We start from the raw sequence: 27,359 nt of genomic DNA, 5'->3' as shown, positions 1-27,359 counted from the left end.
AGTCCCTTTTAACCCCTATAAAAATTGGATAATAAATACAAAAGTTTTTAAGTTTCTTCATCTTCATCATCTTCATTGACAATGTTGTGGTATAAACAGGAGCAAACGTGACGAATTCATAAATGATTTCTAAACACACCTCTATCTCCGCATAAAACATTCTAAGCAAACGACTTGAAGTGCAACAAAAAGTAATTGTATAAAAATGTACTTGTTTGTCCCAAACTGAAATTTTTGAAAAATATAAGAAAGGTTGAGAAGATTGTTTGCACGACATTAGAAGGAACAATTTCTAATAGACATATCTAAACGTATTTTTACATTATTGATGTGTCTATTAGAAACTGGCACATTTTCAAGCCAGAAATTTGCTTTAAATTAAATAAAAAGTTTAAAGAGGAAAAAATTCGAGGTTTTAGGTTTTCGCTGTGGTTAAGAAGCACAAAACTAACAATTTAAAGAAATATGAAAAGCAAACCTTACCCAGTTTCTGCAATTTCGATATCAGCATCAACTTTTGCTACCGTGTTAATATCTTGAACGGTTTCTCCGATGTTGTCTGTTATCTCCTGATCAGCATCAACACTTACGTTAATATCATAGTCACAGTAATCACTTATGTTTGTGTTGAATTGGAAACCAGGTTCTTGCGTATTGTCACCATCAATGTCCATTTTATTACCGCTCTAAAGATAAAACATAAACGTAAAAGAAAATGCAGTTGTTTCGCTGAAAAAAAAAGAGGTGTAGATGTTGTCGGAAATATGGCAGAAGATTTTATAGAATCATTGTTTATAATTTTAATTAAATATTTAATTTTAAGTGCCCTCATGTAAACAAATGAAATTTTAACGATATTTTAGTTGTTGTAAGAAAACGTTTTAATTAATATATGATCTGAGGATGCTTCAGTATAGACTGAAGTGAAAAATTGTCAAATAAAATTTTTTTTGTCCTAAACCCAAACAAAATTAATAAGTAAAAAATTGTTATTCGAAATATTTGCGTTTTTTGTCTATTCAAAAGGCATTTTTGGTTTTTCAAGGATATTTTTTTTTTAAATTTGGCAATCTTGCCTAGTAGTTTCTTCATGTTTGTACTGCTTGTGTATTCAGAACATGGATTTCAAGTTATATTCTATTAAAAGGCAGCTCTAATATGATGTTTTGATCTCGTAAAATGCAACCTTCTCATGTGATGCTTTTGCTACGCACAACCTTTATTTACTGTTATGTTGAAGCTTCGTACAATTTTCATTACTATTATACTACTGTTATCCTTAATTTTAAACACATACAAACATGCAAAATTCATTCAAAACCCTTTGTTAGCTAAAACGTTGACATACCTTTGCTTTTCGTTTGATCAGTTCTTTATACATCACTTGAGATTTCTGTCTGCTTGCTAAATCCAACGGAGTCTCACCCTTGAGATTCAATGAATTGAATGGTGCTTTTGCCTTGATGAGCATTTGAAGCATGTTCACATTCTCATGTGACCAATACTAAGGTAGAAATTTTAGGAAGAAATATGATTGTTGGGCAGAAATCAAGGTTTAACCAAACGATAATTAATATCTCTATAAGAATAGCAAATTGGTACTGCAGTAGCGAGACACACGAAATGTGGTGCATAAAGGACGGGCGAGCTAGTGGATTTATACACGAGAAAACCCGTGGATTTAGGTCACTGACTAGTCTCCATAATAATTGTTGTTGTCTGTCTGACGGGCGAAATCGGATGGTGCTGGATTCTCCACGGGCTAATAAATAGTCTATACTGTAATACTCGTCGCATGGCTCTCTGTGATCTAAAGTATACCAAGTCTCTTTTTTGAACACCAGAGCTTTTTGTACAGTCCCCCGTAAATCCCCAAGGGACGTGGTTTGTGAGTTAAAATATAACAAGTTTCTTCTTTAAATTAAAAGCACGGAATGTTTTGGGTCTAGTCTCTTTTTTCAGGCGAATCTGTGCAGCGGCAGCCATTTTGAAGGTCTTGTTGTGACAATTGTATTACTTAACATTTCATAGCATACTTCATTCTGCTCTGCGTATTGAAGCTTTGTTATAGAATAAAATAGTGTACTAACCGGATTAGGTTGGATACAATAGTGGACACATGTGTTGCCATTCTCATCCTGGTGATCCAATCTTGGTTTTTGCTTTAGCAGAAGCTGCAACTTCTTCTCCATATTAAACGACACTGCACACATCATAGCTGATTTACCATTTTTCTACAACAAAATACAAACAAATCATAAAATTCTATGTGGCTGTATTTTCTACCTCGCCACATTCCTTAATTCAAATTAAGTTACAATTTGTTTAGAGCATATAGTGCCATCTATAAGTTTAGTTAACTAGGATACACAAGTTTTTACCATATCATTCACTTAGATTTAACATCTGTGTTTTATCATTTCTTTAAATGTGGTTCCTTAAATAATGCACATAACTCTAAAAGGTATCAAAGAAGTAGAGGAAGATAGTGATTTGAAACACGTAAAAATTCTAACAAAAATTACAAATACAAATCGTCATTGTTAACATGAATTAAATGATCTATTAACAATTATAGAAATGTTTCACTACATTGTGTTGGATAAGGCTATCATACTTACTGGTACAAAATTTACATCAATCTTTTTCTCCAACAAATATTCCAAACAACTCAAATGTTTTGTTTCATCTGCAAAATTTACATCATCGTCAAGTGCAATTATGTCATTTAATACACTGGTAAAATTGCCATCAGAATCTCCTTGGTAGGCTACATCTAAAGCGGCCTTGTTTTCAATTAAAAGCCTAAACAAAAGTGTTGATTTGTGTTACATTGCAAAATGTATCATCACGTATCCCTAGTTTATGTTCATTGTTGGTTACTCTCTTGAAACTCTCCACTTTTGCGAACATCTAACCATTTTAAACAAATATTATGGTGCCTAGTCTCTTTGATTCTCTTGCAAGTTCAACATAGAAAGTCCATTGTATATATGCCAGATATGCTTTTTTGTAAGACCCAAAAAAAACTGAGCTGAGGCTGGCTTTTTTAGTTCTTAATAGTAAGAACATAACTTCATAGTCCATCCTCCTGTTGTTCTTATTTAAAAAAATATGTGTTTAAATGAGGACGTTAGGTGTCTTGTTACCAATGCATCTCCGTAATTGCGTTAGTAAACAATCGACCTAATATAATATTATGTCATAGTTGTTGGGGAGGAGAAAAACGAGTTCAAGCAAAATTTAATATCTGTAGTTTAAGAGAAAATTGCAAGGTAATTAACATCTTGAAATTTCTTATTTCTGGAAAATTCGGACTCAGATTGTTCGCAGTTTTAGAAACAATAACTTAACCTAAGGCTTGTGTTTTATAAAATGAGTAGCCTGAACATATTACAGTCAATATATCAAAAATGAAACTGAACCTAAGTACAATTTCTATGAAATCATTATTGTGGCAAATCCATGTGGTGTTAATGATAAAACAAATCGTTGTGATAATTAGAAGACAAAGCAAGTTACGTTGTGAAACTTGAATGCAATATTATTAATGAGGTCACAAATAATCACATATCATCATACAATTGTGTATCAGTGGAATTGACACGTAAAAAATTTGATAAATGTAGCTAACTTTAAAAATGACAAGTAATGAATCGCTTAGAAGAGATTGCGGAAATAGGTTTTGAGCATCACTCTTTTAGGAAGAGATTTGACTTTTCATTTCGCTATCTGCAATGCTACATTGTTATCATGAACATTAATTTAGGCACCATGGTGGATATACTGTGGCCTGTATGATTAGACATTATACAAAAACAGTTACCTGATAGTCACAACATGATGTTTATCAAGTTTTCCAGCATTCTTTGCATCATTAAGCACGTAAACCAATGGCGTTCTACCATTATTGTCACATATGTTCACGCATTGTGGGAACATATCTACTATATATTCACACAACTCTGAATTTGTGCTTGCAGCGTAATGTAATGTTGTTGCGCCATTTGTATCTTTGTCATTTCCTTTCACGCCAGCTTCCACTAGCAGTTTTGCGATCTAGCAAGAATAAAAGGTGAATACTTCAATTTACAGATTACACAACAAATTAGTACATAACACTGGGATTGGTCTAAGTTTTTCTTTCTCAAACAAACAAATATTTAAATGTATTCTTCCTTTTTTCACATAGCTTTCCTAAAAACACGTTTGATTCCTGGACTAGAGATCTTACATTGAGTTGACCTTAAATCCTATCATTAAAGCTAAAAAAGAAACTTACTGGTATCGCCTGATCTGAAAATCTTTCAGCACATGCCAAGAAATGGAGTAGATTTTTGTTATCTTCAGATTTCACAAGAAAAACCTCCTTATTTCTCTGTTTCTTCATAATCGTCCACAAAAGTTGAGGTTTGTAAGCAGACACAGCAGCCTAGTTGAAAATGTTAACATTTGTACTAAATACATAAAATATTATAATATCCTTAACATTAAAACAAAATATTAAAATATTTACGCAATTATTTCTTCTTACATTATCATTTCTGCTTACATAAAACATAGGCAGGTATTTGTTCTATACAAATACATTAAGCTTTGTCTTAATGGTATGTGACAGTTATAAAAAAGATACATGTGATCTAATGTGAGCATGACTAAAGCTAGTTAAGCAAGTATAAAGCATGGAGTTAAGAATATCATTTTTTTTTTCGCATTCTTCTTCTTTCGTACTTTTCTGATTTTTGTAGTGTGATCAGTTAGGGCAAAGTGCACAACGGGCGACCCCGTTGATTTTTTACGGCCAACGACTAGTAATAAAAAAATGACAAGGCACAATTTTTTTCTAAATCTAAAAAGATGACAAGGATAAAAATAAAGTTTTTAGATTTGGAATGACGTTCCAACCAAGCTGCATTTACGTTAACCACACTTTTTTAAAAAATCTCGGAGGGGCTTTTTTTCTTCTCATCCATTAAAAACCAAAAACCATTAAAATAATCACTAAAAAGCCTTTTTCTTCCAAGTTTACTAAAGTGATACAAGCGATTTTCTTGTACAAGTGTGAGCTATTGGCTTAATGTCTTGCTTCACTCTTTTCTTCACCACAACTTTGCATATTTACTTCACTTGCTTCTGCATCTGCTTTGTACGTGTGACACAAGATTTTGCTAACGTCAAAAAAATTTAGAAATGATACAATATCAACAAATAATCCTACCTTGAAAACTTCAATAAAGGGTAAACCAGCAATTTCCATCATTAAATACGCTATGCCTTGCCAGTCATTCCGAATGGCAATTTGAAATGCTCCTGTTGTTTTTGGAGCAGGCTTTTTGATCACTGTCTTGTAAGCCCATATATTTTCTTTTAAACTATTTTCATATGATTTAAGTTCAGATTGAGACACTGGTGTAGTAATATTGCAGTTGACGTTAGCTCCATGTTGAATTAATATCATTGCACATCTAACAAAGACAAATTAATAGTCATTTTGACAATATCACAAGACCAGCTTGTAAAAGAGAGTACAGACTTTATAAATTTATATACATACATATCAATGTTAGAAACAGTCAAATTTATTAAGTCGACATAATTTATCAGAAAAAATAATGCAAAGCATAAGCACTGTCAGGAGAAGAAACACCTATGCTGGACATCTGCCCGGAAGTTAGTTGCTGTCTTCGAAATAAAAGGGAGATATAAAAAAGTGTGTCATTTAATTGTACTAAGAGCGTAAATGAAGATGTGAATATCAGTAAAATGTTTGTTATACATAATTTATCATTACAAAAAATTGTTAAAGAATAAAAAATAAACAAAGTTAAACGGGTTAAACATTCTTTCTCCTAGGGGTGAGATACTGATCTTATAATGTAATTAATTTTTTTATCAAAGATGTGATCTATCACTACTCTAGTTAGCTCACCACAATTCTAAAGTTACATAGGTGTTCTACGCAAAGTAAACATGTGATTACAAGCTAAACAATTTACTTGTGCTATTGACTTAGAACCTACCCATGGTGATTGCCTCGCAGTGCAAGAGCCAATGGCGTATTTCCATCGCAGTCTTCTCCTGTATCGGATGCATTCATCTAAAAACACAAAGCGTAATAGCAGATAATATTCTGTGCACCTAGTGGAAAAAATGAAGATGATGATATATGATGGATGGATGATTGATACATTTTAAGAACTTTTTAGATTTTCAGGTATATTAATCACTATGCCATAGACATATTACATTAATTAAAAACGATTGAACCTTTTTAAAGTGAAGGCAACATAAAGTTGCTCCTTGTAGTGCTGCAAGGTGAAGTGGTGTTCTTCCATTTTCATCTGCACAATTAATGTATCTTGTGATGAGTTCTTCCTCTTTGCCTTTTCCAAACGCTGTGAGATCTTTTTCATTGACGTCACATAGCATATTTACAATAGATATTGGATCGGCTGCAGAAGCATCGTTTTCTCTATAAAAAGACGTATTATGGCGAGGTATAAAATGGGTAAGAGAATCAAAACATGTTCAGAAAACCGTGACTGTGTTACGCAAGGAAAATTTAACTTGTTTGTTTGTCATTTCACTGAATTTAAAAACAAACGCAACAGTATCTCTAAAAAATGTGTGAATGCGTCACTGCCTAATTTAATTTCCACTTCCCTAATCAAGGACAAACAAATTCAAGCATGTTAAATGAAAGCTAGTGTGTCAGCTAGCAATTATTTTGTATTAAATAATAGTTCACTTGCCAAAGCAAGCATCTATTTTTTCCAATCGCGGATTAATTTCTTTCTTGTTGCTTAGTTGATATACTTTTAAAACTAATCTAAAAAGTTCGCGAAAAAAAAAATCATTCCATATTCCTTTTTTTTATTTGGTGAAGCATGCAAATATGAAGCATATGTTAAAATAAAATTATGGAGATCAACTAAGTTCAGGCAAAAGGTTAAAAAACTAAAGAATGGTTTAGAGTTAAAAAACATGATAATGACTTCGTCATGTTACAAAAAATTAATGTTAAAAGAGCTGTTTCTGCGCTTCTGATTATACATACACATTCCCTCAATGGCCGGACTCTCACAAAAATTCCCAATAAGGACAAATAGTCTAGGCAACAAAATATCTGATATACAAAGTTATTTAATAATTCATAACAACCCAAAGGTCATCTAGACTCTACTGTCATACCTTCCCATTTTCGTGAAAGCATAATGGAGAGGTAGCCGTCCAAATTTGTCTACCAGATCTCTCCTTGCTCCACTATCCACCAAGAAATTTTCGACTTCTGTCAAAGTTTCATAGTCTCCAGTGGTAGCATTAACAGCATAATGAAGAGCAGTTCGACCTTCATTATCCCTACCATGGACATTTCCTCCAGCTTGCAGAAGACATTTTAAAATAGCCAATGTTGTTTCCTCTAGAATATAATAGCAAGACGAAATTCACCTTCAAAGTTTGTGTACAAAATAAAGCGCTGCATTATGTACAACAGTTTTGATTTTAGACACTGACATTGGCATCTCTTTATTATTAGTCCTATTCTGTTCAAAATTCTTGTGCCTAGCTTTTTTTAGAAAAACAGCGCAGAAGCAGATTTTTTTTGTCGCACGCCGCTAAATTTCGAAATTACGACAGAACCCGAACACAACGGAAACATACTGCAAAGCCTACTTTAGTTCAATAGTAATAGTGTCAGGTTTGTAGGCCTTCTGTTGACCTTTTTCTTTTTTGAATACCTTGTATCTATATTACTTGTTACGATGAATATATTAACACATTTTCTAGCCTTATATAAATCTTGAACAAAGCAGTTTTAGGATTTTGGCTGCATACGTAGAATATAAGGAAGCATTAATGCCAGCCAGCTAGGTGGCTAGCCTTATTTATTCCTTATTTCTTAAAGTTGTTACTCAGCTTAGTAAATTATTATTTAGTAGTCGATTAAGCCCGTGGAAAATCCACTGAGGCGGGATAAAAATGAAAAAGAAGGCTCATTTGAATTTCGATGACATCAGCAACCCATCCACAAAAAAAGATTAGAACGTTGTTTTAACGTAGCCTCTATTTTGTAGGGCTTAAAGCGTTGATCAAGAAAAGGTATAAAATGATGTGGTTTTAATGAACGGTTGACGAGATATAATGGTTTAAAGATTTTGCTGACGTCAGGAAAGACCCGTCAAAACACAAAAAATAATTTTATATACCCATTGCTTTCATCGTATAGATCTTGAAACGCTGATCAAGAAAATTTACAGGATTATATATCTGACGTCATCAACCCATCCATTCGAAACGGATTTGGGGATCCAGGTTTGGAAAACTTACCTAAATTGGTCCCAGGTGGTCCCTAGTTACCCACGCGGTGAAAAATCACTGACGTCACCACATCGTTTCCAAGTTATTTGACCTCAAAGTTTTAAGTGCAGGGTAATGGCTTCATTAATAATGTTATACCTTCCTTTCACGTTCATATTATTTTAACGTCAAAGTTTGGTAAATTACAAAACAATTTTATAGGTGATGTTTTATAGACTATTGATTAAAATTGTGAAAAATATAATCGACTTTACAAAAGTGACAGACAGACAGACGGTACTAGCGTATTACTGTTATAGAGATTTGTATTTGAGGTTGTGGTTATCTATCTAACGCTTCAGCTTCCTATCACTAGAAAATGAAAGTTGTCAAATACAGTTTGGCTACATACAAAAAATTTTAAACTCTATCCAAAATGCAGTTATGTTGCTATAAAAACTTATGCTGCAAGATAAAATTTCTGAGTAATTTTTTTTAATTGGACAGGATTGTTTTCTGAAATTGTTTTAACCAAAGTCCCAATAAAATTTTATGGAAAATGGTAGTACGTCTATACTCCTGTGCGACATGGTGTACCTGTAAAGCACTCAGCCTGGTATTAACAATGGCTGTTTGCTGAATTTTTATTTAAGCTGAAGTTGCAATGAAGTCTTTTTAGAAGGTGTATTACGTCTATACATATGTGAAACATGGTTAAACTGTAGTGAATGTTTAGCCCAGTATCGCGATCGATTTTTAAACTTTTACAAGAAATTTTCCTGGAAAATAAAGCAATGTTGCATGATTGTTTTTGCTATGACAACAAGCAGTAAAATGTGTTTTCATTTCAGCTTAAGTTGCAGCAAACTAATTTTTTTAAAAAAATATTATGCCAGAAACACTATGTTGTGTGCGCCTTACTCCATTTGCGACATACTGGATACCTTTAATAAAGCGCTCCACCTGATTGCTTTAAAGTTTGCCGCTCCTATTGAGTCCTTTACAGAGCGTTCTATGGCAAGTCGCACAGTTACTTGTGGCTAAACAAGGTATTTCGACACCATGCCTCCTGGCTGGTCTCATAATATTATTTTGTTCAAAATGGTAGTCAGATCGCTACCTTGTGCTAAAGATACATGAAAAGTCTGGAATATGTGTGAAAGATGATAATCTGAGGACCAGACAATTTATGACGGGTAAACCCTTTAATTTTTCCACACGATAAAGACTACTCTACACATATTAAGTAACAAAACATGTAATCTGTAACAATACTTTTCATTCTAAATGTTAAAAAAGCGATGTTCACATCCTTAAACACAAAACCTACTAACAATGACTACAGCCCTGCAAATTGTGAGATTTTGCAAGATTATCCATAATAACTTAATTGTATATGTTTATGCGGTAAAGAGCTGCAGTATAAATAATGGTTTTAAATTTGCACACAGACATCTACATCAAAACATAATTAAACATCTACTCAACTATACTTTTAATTTTCGAAAGTAAAAAAACAGTGTTTACATTATCCGTAATTACAGAACCTACTGGTAATGATGCGTGTTTATCATAATTACCATTTTTATTTTCAACAGCATATGATATTGATGTGCGACCAGTACACATATCTTTTTTATTCGGATCTGCAGAAGCAGAAAGAAGTACTTTCACAGCAGACAAATTTCTATAATAAAAAACAAAAATTACATATGAAAACACGTCTATAAGTGGATGGCTACAAAAATTTTCAAAGAAAGAAGAGGATTTTAGAGGATTTAAAAGGAGATTTTGCAGTGAATTTAGACAATTTTTTGGCAAAAATAAAAAATTCCAAGAAAAATAGAGGGATCTAGATCAACTTTTTTTTAATTCTTAGTGTCTTAAGTTTAGCAATTTCTGATGTCAAGAACAAATATGTTTAGGAAAGTATTACTTTCAGGATAGATGATTAAAAAAACAATTGAAATAACACACCTTGTTCCTAGAGAAAGTGGTGTGGCACAATGATCTTCATCCTTATCACCAGAAAGCAAGTTTACATCAGCCCCAGCTGTAATCAGGTTCTTTAACATGGCTTCAAAATGTTCACAATCAGGAATGAGTGATTTTTGCTTGATGCACACATGTAAAGGTGAACGTCCATAACGATCCAGTCTATTTACTTCTGTTTTATTTTGTTGTTTTAACATTTCTTTCAATAAGTTTGAAGTTCTATGAAAGGGTGTCAGAACAAGCAAATGCGTAGCAGTACATAGCCCATATTTGCAGTATTCTTTAAACTCGCATTTATTTTCTTTGCTACAATTTGGTTGATAACTCAATTCCAGTATATCCCTTCTTCTGATCTAAAAATATAAAATTCTGCGAAGATACTAATTTGTGGGAATATTTCATTTTGCAGATTGACAAAATTACATTTAGCAGATAAGATAAAAATACGAAATTTTAAATGATTTCTTGAGTATTTAACAAAAGGATAATTTCGCAAATTTGCCTGCTAAAGTACTAAGCTACTATACTGCAGCGGGAAAGGTATGGTGAAATTGGATTAGGAACTTTTTTAAGAAATATCCTCGGAAACCTGGTCTTAACATAAAAGGGTGCTAATAATAGAAGGCGGTGGTGTCTGACAACTGTGATCCACATAATTTAGCCATATTTTCCATGTTTTTTCCCATGGTTTTTGAAAGGTAATTTACAGGAAACTAATCCATGAAGTACAAATAATAATACGCTAAGTGCTTGTGTTTGTGAGGGCACTGTTGACATGCTCGTTTTCTACTAAAAATAATCAGGCAACTATATCTTAATTGCTGAGTGCCAAATTAGTTATTTGATGTAGATTATAATGTCAATATATCATAATTATGTCAATATTATTATTACAATTAGTAAGCCATTGCATTGCCTTTATATATATGGTGCAAAATAAAAACCTGAAAATGTGTGGTGAAGTCAGTAATTTCATCCCCAGTTACTATGGATCATCTGGTATCAAAATATGGTCAATTGCCAAAAACTGGACTAACAACATCATCAAAACTCTTATATCTCCCTAACTCTAAAATCTATGATCCTATGATCCTACACCTTATTCTGATCAGCGTTTCAAGCTTACAATGCAATGGGCTAGCAGATTTATACAAAAAACATTTTTTGATGCGTGATTGAAATATACCTCCATGGGCCATATTTACATGGGCTTTTCAACTAGTTGCTACATTTCTTTATGGATAAAAATATTGGAAAATGATGAGAAAATAGTGAAGCAAAAATAAATCATTATTTTTTTACAAATTTTTACTTACATTTATTCCTTCTGTTTTCTTACCAATTTGTGCTGCAACATTAATATTTTTGCCAACAGAAAGAAGGGTGGCAATAAAATCCGCTGCTTTTTCCATCTCAGGGTGAGTGCGGTACTTGTTGTAAACCATGCATGCCAAGTGTAACGGCGTTAAACCATTATTTTCTCTTGCATTTACAAAATCTTCAGATAGGTTGTACTACAAAAAATTAATGTTACTTGATATAAGGCTTGGGCATGTTATACTAAGAAAAAATTAATATCTCAACTCTTGTACCGTATTTTCTGGTATATAACCCGCAGGTTATAAGTTGATTTTTACGACTTTCACTGTTGGTGAGGGTTATAATGTGGTGTAGGTTATATACCGGAAAATACGGTATATGGACTATGCTGTTTACTCTAATTTAGCTTTGCTATTCAGGCGAGTTAAGGACTAGGTGCTAGCTAGCCTCTATTTTGTTCGTTAGACAGGCAAGGACTAATTGAAAATACTAGTCGAATTCCCAATAAAGCATCTATTTTTTCTTATTACTTACTATTCATACATTGTTACCTAGCTGATGTGTTTGTTTAAAAAAACCCTACCTAACAAAGTCAGCCAAAGATTCATAGCATGCAACAATAAAATTAATTGAATTTATTGATTTGAATCCTTTCTTCAATGTCAAAATGAATTAATGTCAAGAGAGCTGTTTCTAGCATCTGGACTACCGAAATTCAAAGTTTTATTCTCTGAATGCCACCATTGGCCATTCTCTAAAGACTCTCAAAAAATGGAGGTCTAACAAACAGCCTTAACTGTAAATTCTGACAAAGCAATCACAATTTTACATGACAAAACATTTTACCTTTTTTAGTATCTCCTTCAAAAACATGACAGCTGAAATGCAATAACATTTCCGTGCCATAACATGCAAAAAATTTTCTCCAAATTCGTTTCTACCAAGTAGGGGATTTGCGCCATGGTTTAGTAATAACTTAGTCAGATCACCAGGTCCAGAAAAAGACATTAGCAATGCAGTCTCTCCTTTCTTTGTTATGCCATTCATACTGCATTTACTTCTAATTAAAGCTTCAACGATTTCTTTCCAAGCAATGTTTAATTTCTTCTGTGATATCTTCTTCACTATTTCATTGTTCCAATTGTGATTCGTAGAACTTTCGATTTCTTTTTTAGATTCCTAAATAAATAACAAACTAAAAAATAAGTTTTGAACATATCCAGACTTAAGTAAAGTGTTTCACACAAATATGTCTCAAATTAAGCAATAATTTTATGCAACAAAAGTACAAGCCATGAAAGCTGTGTTTCACGAAGTAAATTGGACATATACCACAGTATTTTTAGAGAAATTTGGAGAAAACTTGCAGAATGTAATTATAGCTTAGAATCAGAAACAGTTTGCTTTTAAAAGTTAAAGATCAAAATTGAATTTTTTACATTTTAATCCGCGATTACCAATTATATTGGTAATTTGTTACTTATATATCTGGCAGCTATCCCAGACAATTATTTGTGCAGAATGACTGACCAAAATATATATGATTTTATGTTGCTACCATTTGTAACACTTGTAGCTGAACCTGATATAATATTACTGAGGAAATTTTATCATTTCTTGAACATGATAGTTTAGTAGGCGACGTTACGGGAGATCCATCTCCCATCATGAATACTGGAGAGACAAACCGAAATAATATCTTCACTAATATAATATATTTGCATACCAAAACACAAAATTCGATCTGCATAGAGGAGAGTTTAATGGCTGAAATTTACGTCATTAGTAATTATTTTTATTGAAGCTTTTGGTTGTTACCGCCGCCATTATCAGTAATACAACATTTCTTTTTAAAAGGACAAGTTTACTAGCACGCACTAACTTATAATTAAAGTAACCATATATCTGACTTGACCAGGAAAAAAATATGTGCGTGGTCAACTACCATATATTGGTAATTTATTTAAAACTCTGTGTTTACTAGCATATATATAAACTTGTCCTTGTGAAAAAAAATTACATTGCTGATGATGGCCACTGTTACTGCCGAAAGCTTTAAAAAATAAAAATAATAACAACAACAAGTGATTTAAAAGATACATTTCATTCCATTGCAAAAAAAAACATCACCTCATCTCCATATAGATCTTCAAGATCAATAATTCCATCAAAATTAACATCATCGTTTTTCAGAACAAGATGGAGTATGTCTTCATTTTCATTTACAGTGTTTCCAACAGAAACGTCTGCCCCATTCTTCAGTAAACAATGCACCAATGGAAAATTTTTCTACAAAAAGGTGAAATTACAATGCTACAAAAAACTAATTCATTAACGTCATTGAAGCTTGGAACTTGCAACTTGCAACGTACCAATAAAACAGAAATTATATTTATTCTACCCAAAGTTGCACCAGTGATGTTATGTTATGACCAGTTAAAATCTTAATTTTTAATATTTCGTACATTCGATGTTTAAAATTTTTATATAGAATCTGGAAAGCCCAACCAGAACAATAGTTGCATACACTTGTTTTATACAATTAACTAGCTAGCTGAACAGGAATGTAAACCTTTAACTTTATTAGGCCCAATAGGGTAGCAAAATATGTGATTTACTCTTTTACGAAACGTGTATAATTAGCCCAATTGGCAAGTTAATTTGAAAAATAATGAAGATAAACTATATGTACACCGCTTCACAAAAAACTAAAATATTTCTCTAAACTAACCTTGTTTTTATGTTAGTATGTAAATTTTGGCTGTTTGTTTTTCAGATTGAAAATTAATGTTGAAATAGACCCATTTATAAAACAGACATATTTATAACATTAATGCAAAAACATATTAAACAAACTACCTGCTGAACAGCAATCATAACTGGCGTCTCTCCGTTTTTGTTCATGGCATTCATTTCAACACCAGACTTTATTAAAAATTCAGCAACAGTCACGCAAATATCACTATAGCTTTTGATGAGCTCTGGGTATGAACACTGAATTTAAAAGCAACCATTTGATTAGGTAATGACAACATCCAGGTTTTAAAATCTACCTTATTATGACCCCTAATTTACTACTATGTTTTAAACGCTCATACTTACGTCATATCCTGTATCCTCATAGATGGAATTTGATGCAAGGTGATGAAGCTAGGCATAAAGAAGTGGTATAAGGGTTCTTATTTCAATCTTCTGTTTAACCAAAAAAAATTAAAAAAAATTCTTAGAGACAAAGAAAACAATAAAGAGTAAGTACTCAAGAGTGGCACTTTTGTGCAAAAAGAAAAAGTTTAGTTTTTACTCACCTAAAACATTTTTTTAAACATTGTGTACTAAGAGATAAAAAAATACTCACAATATTCCAACCCTCGATATCAGTTTTGTTGACATCAGAATGTTTTTCTTTTATCAGAAATTTTGTAATTTTGACCATTTCGTCTGTAAAATCTTTCACAACTTGTTTCATGGCAAATGTGCGGCCCATTTCATCAGCATAATCAACATCGACATCAACGCTTAACAGAAGTTCACTAATTTCCATGTGTCCTTTTAAGATGGATACTGCTAAAGGTGTTGTCTATAAAAATAGCCAAAAACATTTCATTCTTATATGATCCTCTTTTATTCATTCACTTATTTATTTTAATGTATTACAAATTTCCATAAAAATTTCAATATTAGGGAAAATTACAAAACCTATAGAGGATACACAGTATTTTCTCAAAATATTTTTTCATGTTTTTCAAGACCTTGTTTAAAAAAGTTTAAAAAGACTATCCATTTCTGCTGGAGTTGAAAAGTTTTAATTTCCTTCCCCTTTTAGGTGAATCTGTGTACAGTATAAAGGTCAACACAAACTATTCAAGCGTTTCATTAAACATTCAGATTTCCTGGTGTTGATGATTATCAAGTTTGTGTATGGGTGAACCTTTTAACGAAAAATTGTGTTCGATGATTTTTACAAAATAAGTTCTAGAACAACACTTTACTGATAAAATAATTAAAACTTCGATGTTTGATTGAGTTGGTGGAGTTTTTCATCAAATATCTTAGCTCTATATGCAAGGTCTTTTAAAAATTTAATAATTTGCTGGTTTGGGGCAACTTTTTGAATATATATTCGACTTCATTTCTGATCATAACTTGTTTGTTATCATCGGTGCAAGGATAGTTTAATCGTTCTTCAAATATTTTGGAAATTTTCAATTCTCTGGTTGCTAAATAAAGAAGGGTTAGTCCAAGTCTGCCAAAACCTGTGTGGTGATATTACTAAGTTTACCCAAAACGAACCCAAAGTTAAAAATGGCCAACCAAAACATCTATTTCATTAAGAGTCTATCTTTGATTTTTTGTTCTTGGATGATATTGTTAAAATGGTCGTTTCATTTTTTTAGATTTACTCAACTCCTTATTTGAGTCAACTTACTCATTTAGTATGGCCAATGTTGTCCCAATCCATTTTGAATTTGTGAATAAATAAACATTGAAATTTTGATAGACTGTTTGGTCATATACAAAAATTAAATTCAATTCCATCAAACATTCAAGTTTCATCAAAAATCACAAAAGAATGTTGATGAAATGTTAGATTGGTTTGCGACCTCAACACAAGCAAAAGAATCGCTACACTCTCCCCTAAATATTTTAAAATCAGGGTTCTCACTCATTTTGAAACTAACTTTTAGCTTTATTTTTTTTACTAGCAGGAAGCACATACAAAAATTTGTAAGATTTTAGGAGAATTAGAATTAGTAAAAGTGTAACTTAGAATCACAAGAATCAAGTTAAAGGAATCAAACAAGGAAGGCAAATTGGATTGATTGAGATTCAGATTTTGGAATTATAGAATGCACAAAAGAAAATCCATTATAAAAATTGAGTGCGACAAATAGATAATCCTTAAAAATGTATGACATTTTTTGGTTTTTAAAAAAAGTCAGGAAATTTAAGAATTTTATTTCTGGCATTTTTTGGCAAGCATTTCACAATATCATTAGTTTTACGCAAGATCTGTGATTTTTTTTAAAAAAAAATCATGTCAGGACAATAAGGAAGACAAAATTTACTTCTTACTGTTGAAAACCTCATATAGTAGAAGTTGATAACAATATACATATCAAAATGTAAGCAACAGAAAAAATAGATTCAGGCATTACCCTCCAATTATTTGGTTTATCTGCATTTGCACCACCTTCCAGTAATAACTGAACGCAGTGATACCAACCATATGCTGCAGCATAATGGATTGGAGTATTTTGTGATGAATCTTCGGCACTTGGGTTTACTCCGATTCTCAGTAAGTATGCAACAATTTGACTATGGCCGTTCATGCATGCATACATTAAAGCTGTTTTTGAACGTCGCACTGTAAAAAATAACAGTTTCATTTTCATACACTTATAATAATATTTCACAAATTCAGTTTTGCGGCTGAATCATATTGACATTGTTTGATATATATCAATAACATAAAAATATTCTACATTTCATTCATTGAATGTTCTTATTTATTGAAAAATTTACAGAATTATCTTTAAGAAAAGTTAGGTATATGATATGTTTGATATTTTCAAGGGCTTTTCCAGGAAATTATTTAATTAAGTATACTATCATTGAACAAGTTTTTGAAATTTTGATAAACTATAGACTGTATCCTTTACTGTATTACGTTAATGTATCACATGAAATTACGTTTTGTTCTTAAGTTAAAAATAGACTTCTAATACGCTTTTACTTCTTATTTTGAAATAATGATATATTTTTAAATTTTAAAAGATCTGCAAAATTTTTAAAATTATATACTTATTCTTCTTTTAGGTGTGAGAATTACTATAACACCCTGTGAAGCCCCGAATGATAAAAATCTCTTTTAATAATTTTACTTTGATTTTAGGTATGCCTTGTGTTGGAGATTAGGGGCAGAAAAAAATGCTACTAGAATAAATCCTGCAAAATTTCCTTTTGCAGATATTTCCTCTATTATAAATTTGTTAATTAATCATCAGTTGCTCACTTTTCTTATCTGGTGAAGCACCCTTTTCAACAAGAAGTTTAACAACATCATAATGTCCTTTTTGTGCTGCAAAACCAAGTGGAGTCATATTCTCTTTACCAGCACCCGTTTGTAAATCTATACTTGCACCAAGCTCAATAAGCACTTTTACAACATCCTTTAAAAATCACATTATCATTATTGAACACAGGGTACAAATATATTTCACCTTTTACAATAAGATAGATAACCATGTCAAAGGAATGCTGGCTCATAAATTGGTTGCTGTGTGATAAAACAACATTACAAAAAATTTGACATTCACAAAAAAGATTTACTTACAATAAACCCACGCTCTGCAGCATAATGGAGGGCAGTCATGGTACCTTTGTTCTTAAAATTGATTTTTACTTTTTTCTCGATTTTATTTTCACCTTCTTCATTTTCAGTATCAATAGTGCAATCCATCAGTGCACGAATGTTATGAGCACGTCCAGTCTTTGCAGCAATGATAAGAGGAGTATTTAGCTTGGTATCGTGACTGTTGGGATCAACCCCCCTAAAATCAACAAATAAATTTCAAAAAACGTCATATTTTTCTTTTTTATAGATCTCATAATAGCTTTCTTTCGGAAGATTTTCATTATTGTACATAATTTTTTAATTTTTTTGCCAAGACATGCCAAAATTTATCAGCTGTTTGGAGCATATAAACAAGTTATATCTAATTAAATTAAGTTGAATAAACGAAGCCTAGAATGGTAAGGCAATGTGGCTAATCTAAGTAAAATTTAGATCAGAGTCGTCATTTTTCATGTACATCAGTATCACCATTTTACTGCAATCGTACCAAAGCTATCAAAATTCAAGCAAACAAAGCTGTTTTAAATTGGCTATGTCAAATCCCAACATGAATATAAAGGTCTCAACAATTTTTCATCAAAGACAATATTTACACATTGCACTTTTGCAGGATTCAAAACACAAAATATTATTCATTTTATTTTATCTTTTTACCTTGAGAGTAAGTATTTCATTGGACCATCACCTTCACAAGCTGCAGCATAGTGAATTGGCCCTCTTTGTTGATAATCAGGTATCGTATACTCAGGTAGAACAGCAAACAGCTGTTGCATATATTCCACATTAGGGTTGATACAAGCGCAATGTAGAGGATAAATCTAAAGGGAGATTCAATTTTATGAATATTTTACTGATGCAAAAAACTTTTGCAGATGAAAAAATATATATGTATATAAATACAAATATTGTAAAAAAATTGACAATTCATTTAATACATAAATACCTGCTTGGAATATGGCTTCTTTGTAATGGACGGACTTCTAAACTTCGATAGTGATATTTTCTTACTTGACAACACCTCTTTGTGTAAAAAATTATACCCATACGCGTCTGTTTTAACAGCATTTGTCATGATAGCACCAGCTAACTTATAGTGTCCGTTTTCTATAGCTACGTACATCATGTCATACAATTCGTCATCCTAAATTAGTTGATAAGTTAAGTCTCAATAGTTTTCTTCAAAGTTAAAAAATAATTTTGCACGTGTAGCATGGTCTGAAATTTAGAGCAGTTTGCTTTTTAGCATTATTAGGCATATTAATGGTGTTAACCATTAGCCATTACAGTGCACTGAAAACTTTGAGGCTAAATTACTTGGAAACGAAGGTAACTAGGGACTACCTGGGACCAATTTGGGTATGCTTCTCAAACCTGGGTGCCCGAATCCGTTTCAGGGTGGACGGGTTGATGAAGTCATTAAAAAACCTTTAAACCCAAATATCTCTGCAACCGTTTGTCAAAGATACATCATCCTATACATTTTCTTGATCAGCGTTTGAAGATCTATAGGATGAAGGCAATGTTATACAAATTTCTTTTTGTGTTTTCAAAGTTATTTGCTGACATCAGCAAAAGCAACCCTTATATCTCTTTAGGCGTACATTGTCCTGTACATTATTTTGAGCAGTATTTCAACCTCTACACATCACAGACAAAGAATAAATAAATTTCGCCAATTCTTTTTATCTGCACTACACTGCTGACGTAAGCAAAACATCTAAAACAAACTCTCTTTTTATATGTTGCTGTTTACCCAGACCATTGTTGAGTAGCATGCAGAATATTTTTTTATTTTTTGCTAAAAAGTTGAAAGAATAGTTGCAGTATTAATACTCAGTTTATTCTCTTTGTCTCGTGAGCAGCATCGTTATAACACTGAACTTCTAATGAATTAAACGTACCGCTACAGCATATTCAGAATTTAAATTTAGCATCATGGCAAATTGACACAGATCAAGTTATGTGTTTTCTTTTTGCTTCTTTTTACTATATGGTTGGACACTTTAATGGTTATTTTGAGCCAGGGAGAACTACAGATTTTGGTATTGCACAACGCATCCCTTCATCATTTGTATAAATATCAGTAGACATAATCTTAAGAGATCAGACTGAGAATTATACAGGAATGAAATAGGAGTTTATATTAAGCATAGGATTGAATAATGACCCAGTGTTGAATCTGTTGATATTGAAATTATTGTGATTATTTCACAGCACACAAAGCTGTTTTTAATACAAAAATGTACCTTCAGTTCAACATTTAAATTTTCTTTAAGCTTGAATACATGCTGCACCTCCTTCATAAGCCATTTAGGAAATACGTACCTGACGCTTAGAGCATGTCAACCATGATATTATAACTGTAATCATCACATGAATATAAAACATGCGCCTGATGCTCAGGGCATGTCATGTGCCTGACTCTCAGATCATCTTAACTGTGTCGTGCGCCTGATGCTCATAGCATGAAGACTGCCAGTAATAAGAATGTGTCTGATGTTCAGGACATCAAATATACTTATGTGCCTGACGTTCGAGGCGTGAGGTATACTGGTTGTACATATAAAAAAGGGTCTGAGGGAGGCTTCCCTTCCCAAAGATATTTCTTAACTGTTCATTGCAAACAGAATTTGTTGCATCTACTCATTTCAATTGAAATACGTTTTTCCTGCTAAATTCTTAAAATTTTTCATGAACTTAAAGCAATTAAATTCTGTAAAAAATTTGGTTTTAAAAATTAAATATACAAATTAAATAAATAAATTTGATTTTTGGTTAGTGACTGCTTTAATCCAGTTTATCAAATTGAATCAAATTAACAAAAATTAATTATTATTAATAAATTCAAACATCCTTGCTGTTAGCCATTATACAAGTTCATTTTACAGAAGCCTGTGAAAATCAACCTTGGGCTACTGTTCAAACTTTCGTTCCTAATACCATAAGCTTTGGAATTTGGTTTAATTTTTTTCTTAAACTTTCCGAACATTTATGTTTATGGACAAATTAGTTGTTTTACTTGATGATAATATTACACTATTCATGAACTATAGCACTAAAAAAAATATAATGTGTAGAGGTGAATTCAGACTAAGGCTGTTCTTAGCTTTTTTCAGCAAAATTGGATTTTCATGTTCTTACAAAAAAGCGTGCATAATCATATCACATTTTCGTTTTGCTTTGATGGATTATTATTATTGAAATTATTTACCCAGGATAGCCTCTTCAGTTTCTATTGATACTACTATCAACGAGGGTCTTGCGAAGGGGGACCTGGTGCATTTACGCTCCAATTTGAGCTACAAAATTTGTACAAGCACAGCAATCACTCAACTAGACAATCGCCTAAGATATCAATCCTATTCTGCGCTAAGCAAAAAGGATAGATTCACACTTAGTCTCTAGCATGACTTGACGAAGGTTTGAACCCAAGACCTTCAGTACTGGAAGTGAACAGCACTCTGCCACAAGGTTACCATTAGCTTTCATATTTAAAATATGAGGAAAATTAGTTAATTCATTCACAAAGGAGAGTGTATAGAATATGGATAAAATAGAATATGGATAAAAGGGATTTAAATAGTACATGTTTTTTATATAAAAATATGGCTTATAAAAACACTTAGTCTGAGATTTAATACTAAGGACGAAGTGTAGAAATTTCATGATGATAAAAAATAACCACATAACTGAGATGCAGTAATAATGCATCACCATATTCCTTTTTAACGCCTCTTAATACTGAAAAAGTTGAAATTAAATTCTCAAATTAACGCTGAGCGTTACAATGGTATACATCTCTTAGACTCCGTAACTGATTTCAAAAAAACTGACTTGAGTACTGTGTAGTGGGAAATTTAATTCTCTTTTTATGGGCCTCTATTTTAACTTTTCAAAGTTGAATAATAGGGTATTATGGTTTACAGGCAGCAAGTCAGTATTTTACCCTCACAGTAATGCCAATTCGGAGAGATCACATATTTCCAAACAAAGAAAAAGTTCTTACCTTCATTTTTAAGAGCCTTTTAAAGTACCACATGATGAAATCATATGAAAGATTGTGCTTAAGTGCAAATTTTAATTGCAAATCAATGTCCGTAAAAATTTCACCATCATTATCAGACACAAAAGCATTGTTTCCCTCTTGATTTCCTCTACTAACTGTGACAACTCGAACAGCATGCCCAAATGTACGGAAGTCATATCTAAACATAAAATTTTTACAAACATGCACACTTTACCAGGATTCAACTTTGCAGGAATTAAAGGATTAAACTTTGCAGGGATTAAATTACGTATATATATTTCATATATTTTTTTCGGCACAACTCTTATAAAATGTTAGCATTGACGTCATCCAAAAAAAATTAGGAGAAAAGAGATAATCTGGGAATTTTTTAAATCTTTATAAAAACATGTTAGCCTTAAACTAGTGCAATTTTTACAATAGCTTTGTTCCAAAAATGCATGCGAAAACTTTGACTCTTTAATTTAGATCTTAAAATCATGTTTGTAACCTAAAATCCACAATAATGTTTTGTCAAGCATCTACTATTCCAATCCACAATATCCACAAAAAAATTAAGGCAATCCTTAAAATTTAAAAAAAGGGCAAACATTGCTAAATGCATATTAAGATCGCTTGACGTCTCTCTGCAAATACTATTTTGTCAACACATACAGTTCCAGCATCATAAAAGCCCAGGAACTTCAGCCCACATAAATGAAACTGTAACTTTTGAATAAGCACCAGTGGTTAAATTATTGGAGAAAGTATATAACCAATAAGATGTTCCATTCTGGCTTTGTGTTAATTAAATAAATTTAAATTTCTTCACAATGATAAGATTTATTTACATGTGAGAAATAACACTTTTATTGACTACATTTTATGGTAAATGTAGATCATTGAAAATAATTTTAAAAAAATCAAAAAGGCCGGCCAGCTCACTAATCTTTCTGGCCAAAAGATTCTTCACTGTATTTTTTTTTAAATGTTTTAAAAGACTGTTAGTGTGTGTTGTTAACCAATGTGAAGAAGTGCCCCTGCAAACAAGATTTACCTCTGTAATTGCAAATGCAAATTGTGAGGGTTGGAAAGAACACTATATGCAAAATTAAATTTAAATGGAAACATTTAGGTTCTATCGATAAAGCCATCCATCAAAAGTTAATCCCAATAAAGTACATTTCACAGAGGTAAAACAAAAGAAAGTATAAAATGGAGAGAGAGTTAAAAATGAGAGAAAAAAAGGTGATACAAACCCTCCTGTTGATATCTCTTCTAAGTTTGTTTTAGGTCTTTCAGCATTAACATCATCTCTGTCTTCGAGATCATGTAAAATCTTTAATGCTTCCTTATTCTCCATTAACAAGGCATAGTGCACAGGTCCATAACTCAGATGCGGACTTCTTGCCCAGTGAACGGTGTATATATTGGCTGTATCTTTGTGTAAGCGCTTCAATTCTTTCATGTCATCTAGTAAGACAGACTTTATTCCCCATTTTACTGAAATTAAAGGTATGTCATTTGGCTCTCCAAACACAGGGTCTTTCTCCAGTAATTCAATGTCTAAGTTGGGAATCAGATTTTTCTGAATTTTCGTTTTTGTTTTTGCAGAACTTGGCCCTTTTGGCTTGCCTGGTTTAGCTTTACCATCTCTACTTCTTCTAGGTCTTTTCTTCAGTGGTTCCTCAGTCTCAGAACCTATAATGGAATGGACGTAAAAATGGAGGTAAAATTACAGTTTGTTTAGAGAGTGAATATACACAATTCATATATAGTTCCATATCTTTCGCTTTCCTTTGTTTGTTATTGCATGAACCTCTTCCTTCTTGTGAGGACAAACGTATATTCATCAGAAATACTGAGTGCCTGTATATAACAGAAGAGTCACTAACCCTTTTCACTGTCTGCTTCAATAACATTACCAATGTTATCCTGACTCCCAATAACTTTAACACCACCAACTGCTTCTCTCAAAAGCTGATTTGTTTCTTGTAAACTTTGTTTTGCTATAAAATACAAACCAGATTTTTTGTCTTCCTTCACTTTAACTTGTGTAATGATGGTTGCTCTGTAAATTGAATCATCATATGAAACCTAAACCGATTATTATATATCATCAAGTATATATTTAGAATTTTTATCATACACATAAAAATAAAAATATCTTAACACAATTCTGATCAGAATCCTTTTTAACCATACCTTGTATGTATTAGAACATACCAAATCATACCAGGCAACATTAATTTGTTCTGTTTCATCTGACACATCTTCAAGAATTTTTGCCAAATAAAATAAGTTATTTGGTGCTCTAACTGTTACGTGGTCATCTGCATAAAATTCAAATTCATTTTCAGTTTCTTTTGGTTCTCGATGTTTTCCTATAATTCAGAAGCATGCATAAATAGATCATAAAAATTGCAGTTGTACATCTAAAATACACAAATACATGTTGACTATTGTTATTCCTAAACTATTTGCTTAAAAAACTTAAATTTTTAGATTTCTAACTTCACTAAGAATTTTAAACATTTATAATGTCCACATGACGATAATTGGTGCATTCACTTTATATATATACACTAATGTCCATCATCATCACAATTCTTCCCTGCATAACCTACATGTTTACCATGCTAGTACGGGTTGCACATGGTATACAATAATGACCTTCAAACCAGGCCAACCAGGTCTTCCAATCAATGCTCATGTGTTACTACTGTTAACATAACACTTACACAGGCCTGTTATAGCGTACCCTTGACATCAAAAGACAAAGCTCTGCTAGTCAACAACCGAAGTAAGGGCAATCGTATAAGGTGTTTATATACTTCAGGCTGTTTGTTTTCATAAAGTTAAGTGCAAACAGACTGAGAAAAAAGTGTGTTAAAAAAAGAATTAATTATATAAATTATACTACCCAATGTATTATGTATATATGAAAAATAGCTATACAAAACATGGCTGCAACAGCTAAGTACATATGACAAAAAACCAAACAGATTGCAAAAAATTCAATTAAGCTTAACACTTAATTAATTCTGAATTTAAAATTTGACTAATTTGGTTGCATTGAGTAAAATTGATGATTTAAAGTTCAGGATAGTCAAAAACTGATTTCCATTAACACAAACTAAAATTTTGAAAACTGAGATAGAACTTTCATATTGATGAGTTGCTAATGTTCCCAGAAAATTCGCAGAAAAATCAAATCATGAAAATAAATCTTTGCATAATTACTTGAAATGACTTATTCGCTAAAATTAATCATCGCAATATTTTTGAAAAACAGATGGATTTTTTTCTCTTTTGTTCTCAATAAAAGATTTTACAACCTTATTTATCGCAAATTTTAAGTTTTTCAAACATTTCGTAAATTTCTTTGCATCAATTGCTTTACTTTCCTTGCGTTTGGTTTGGGATAAACATCCTTGGCGATGTTAAAAAAACATAATTTTTTCTTCGAAAAGTGCCAATAATAATTTCCTCTTTGAACTGACAGTACACTGTTCTTCAATCATCTTTTTGTACCATTGTATCAAAGAATGGTCTGTTTGCGAAAAAATTGGGGAATTATCTGAAATAGACTGATTTGAAAAAAAATAGTATTCATGAAATATCCAAAATTGATTGATTCGTGAAAATTAATCTTCGCAAAATGCACTTTTTTATCTCACGAAAATCAGTCTTCACGAAAATTAATTAACTAAGATAGAAAGTTCCTCATATGCACATCAGGGCCTCAAAATTCAAAATCTTAGTACATGTCATTTCATGTGCCTCGTATGTTAAACAAAAACTTGAGCCTGTATCACATGTTTTTGTACACCTCAAAAGATTGTAGGCTGTACACATTTATGCACCTCACCATGCCCCTCATCAAACATGAAAATCAATGAAAATTAACTAACAAACTGATTTTCTAGAGAGAATTCAAGTTGTTCCGTTTGGCAATGCATTTAAAAGTTCTGTTTTGAAAACCAATATCAAATATTTTAAACTTTATATTAGCATCATTAACAATACTTGTGGTTAAATTAAATACCACTTGTGGTTAAATTAAATCTTATTATATTATTTAATTATATGTCTTGTTTTACATGGTTGAATTAAATTATTTGCTGCCCATTAAAATTATTTAGACTTTTCTTAAAGACAACCTCACAGAAATTTAAACATTGCACACGCCAAACGAAGATATTTATAAATATTTTTTTTATGGGGGTTATCTCAATTTTAAAGGAAAAGTACTGTAATAAATTTCTTACTTTAGAAGCATCATGAAATTAGGTGCACACTCGTAAGCGTGAATGTTCACTAAATTATTAAAGACCAGAAGATGCAAGACATACCCCTGTGCACATACATGCACAGGGGTATTAATCTTAACACACAACAAAAGGTAGAAAAGCACACCTCTTCTTTTTAAGGATGCAATACGACTAGACAGTCGAAATAACTTTGGAATGGAGCTATTTTGTTCTGGAACATGTTCATCTGCTGCATCTTCAGTATCTGTGTCCGCCAATGCATCCATTTCAACATCAGTCATCTTTAAGCCTTAAACAAAATATACAAGATAGCTAAAGCTAAAATTGCAGCTGGTGTTTTACTAAATTGTAATCAACAACACGAGCGAACGCTAGCTATGGCTATACCTAGCAGTTTCTTAAAAATTAATTTAAATAAACCTGTAGCGATAGAGGAAAACACTTATAAAAACGAGGTTTATATAGGACAATAAACAATTGAATTTAAAAAGGCTGAGTTCAGCTAAATTCATATAAACTGCCTGGGCCAGTTTAAGTCTTAGCAGAATACTTTCATCAAATAAACAAGTTTGCGTAGCCACTCGTCTTACTTACTAGATAAATAAATTTTTAAAAAAATGAATTGAAGAATCAAGCTCTGGTCCAACCCCACGCGTCCAAGTTTGTTGTGATATTTAAGGCAATAGAATATAGTTTTCAAAAAATTAAAGCCAACCTTGTTTCCATGACCAAAAAAACAGTCGACAGTGGCGCTACTTGAATCTTTAACGAGATTGCCGTTTTTACATTAGCTCAAAGTGCATAAAACAACAAAACATGAAATTCAACAAAACCAATCGCTTTTGAAGTTTTAACCGTCAAGGTTTTCCTAATCCAACAAAAACAGAAACGATATGTGAAGATTTTATCAGATACAAACTAACCGCTCTCGCAGTACAAGAAACTCATCTGAAAGGATCCGGTATGATAGCGCTTAAATCAGGTAACATAAAGCCGACTTTAAACCGATATCAGTTCAAGTACATCTCCTTACAATTGCCGTCAGAAATGACTATAAGCTACACATCATCAGCGCTTATGCTACTACAAAAAAAACAACTGAACAAAACCT

At 32.0% G+C, this 27,359-nt stretch overlaps 1 protein-coding gene across 3 annotated transcripts in view; it reads right to left on the bottom strand.

Moving 5' to 3' along the window:
• The window catches only part of LOC130647592 (poly [ADP-ribose] polymerase tankyrase-like), a 35,680-nt gene extending 8,657 nt beyond the window's left edge, over window positions 1-27,023 (bottom strand). Inside the window, exons 1-29 of one of the 3 annotated variants that reach the window (XM_057453510.1) lie at window positions 26,843-27,023; window positions 26,394-26,537; window positions 24,180-24,358; window positions 23,870-24,071; window positions 23,234-23,675; window positions 21,975-22,173; window positions 18,912-19,109; window positions 18,623-18,786; window positions 17,948-18,164; window positions 17,627-17,783; window positions 16,770-16,978; window positions 14,969-15,190; window positions 14,716-14,763; window positions 14,473-14,607; window positions 13,744-13,902; window positions 12,460-12,792; window positions 11,610-11,807; window positions 10,276-10,646; window positions 9,879-9,985; window positions 7,192-7,420; window positions 6,268-6,472; window positions 6,021-6,097; window positions 5,219-5,465; window positions 4,283-4,432; window positions 3,827-4,059; window positions 2,622-2,805; window positions 2,091-2,234; window positions 1,349-1,504; window positions 484-686 (exon numbers count right to left, since the gene is read on the bottom strand). In XM_057453510.1, the coding sequence (XP_057309493.1) occupies window positions 484-686; window positions 1,349-1,504; window positions 2,091-2,234; window positions 2,622-2,805; window positions 3,827-4,059; window positions 4,283-4,432; window positions 5,219-5,465; window positions 6,021-6,097; window positions 6,268-6,472; window positions 7,192-7,420; window positions 9,879-9,985; window positions 10,276-10,646; window positions 11,610-11,807; window positions 12,460-12,792; window positions 13,744-13,902; window positions 14,473-14,607; window positions 14,716-14,763; window positions 14,969-15,190; window positions 16,770-16,978; window positions 17,627-17,783; window positions 17,948-18,164; window positions 18,623-18,786; window positions 18,912-19,109; window positions 21,975-22,173; window positions 23,234-23,675; window positions 23,870-24,071; window positions 24,180-24,358; window positions 26,394-26,529 (5,504 nt within the window). In that variant the 5' untranslated portion in view covers window positions 26,530-26,537; window positions 26,843-27,023. Of the gene's footprint in view, window positions 1-483; window positions 687-1,348; window positions 1,505-2,090; window positions 2,235-2,621; window positions 2,806-3,826; window positions 4,060-4,282; window positions 4,433-5,218; window positions 5,466-6,020; window positions 6,098-6,267; window positions 6,473-7,191; window positions 7,421-9,878; window positions 9,986-10,275; window positions 10,647-11,609; window positions 11,808-12,459; window positions 12,793-13,743; window positions 13,903-14,472; window positions 14,608-14,715; window positions 14,764-14,968; window positions 15,191-16,769; window positions 16,979-17,626; window positions 17,784-17,947; window positions 18,165-18,622; window positions 18,787-18,911; window positions 19,110-21,974; window positions 22,174-23,233; window positions 23,676-23,869; window positions 24,072-24,179; window positions 24,359-26,393; window positions 26,538-26,635; window positions 26,684-26,842 lie in introns of those variants that run through there. The other 2 variants (XM_057453507.1, XM_057453509.1) reach the window with 2 other exon arrangements.
• Window positions 27,024-27,359: the final 336 nt, after the last annotated feature.

Source organism: Hydractinia symbiolongicarpus, chromosome 6, assembly GCF_029227915.1.
Source record: "Hydractinia symbiolongicarpus strain clone_291-10 chromosome 6, HSymV2.1, whole genome shotgun sequence".
NCBI lineage: Eukaryota > Metazoa > Cnidaria > Hydrozoa > Anthoathecata > Hydractiniidae > Hydractinia > Hydractinia symbiolongicarpus.
Note: the sequence above shows the minus strand (reverse complement) of the source record. Positions and strands in the feature narration are given on the sequence as shown.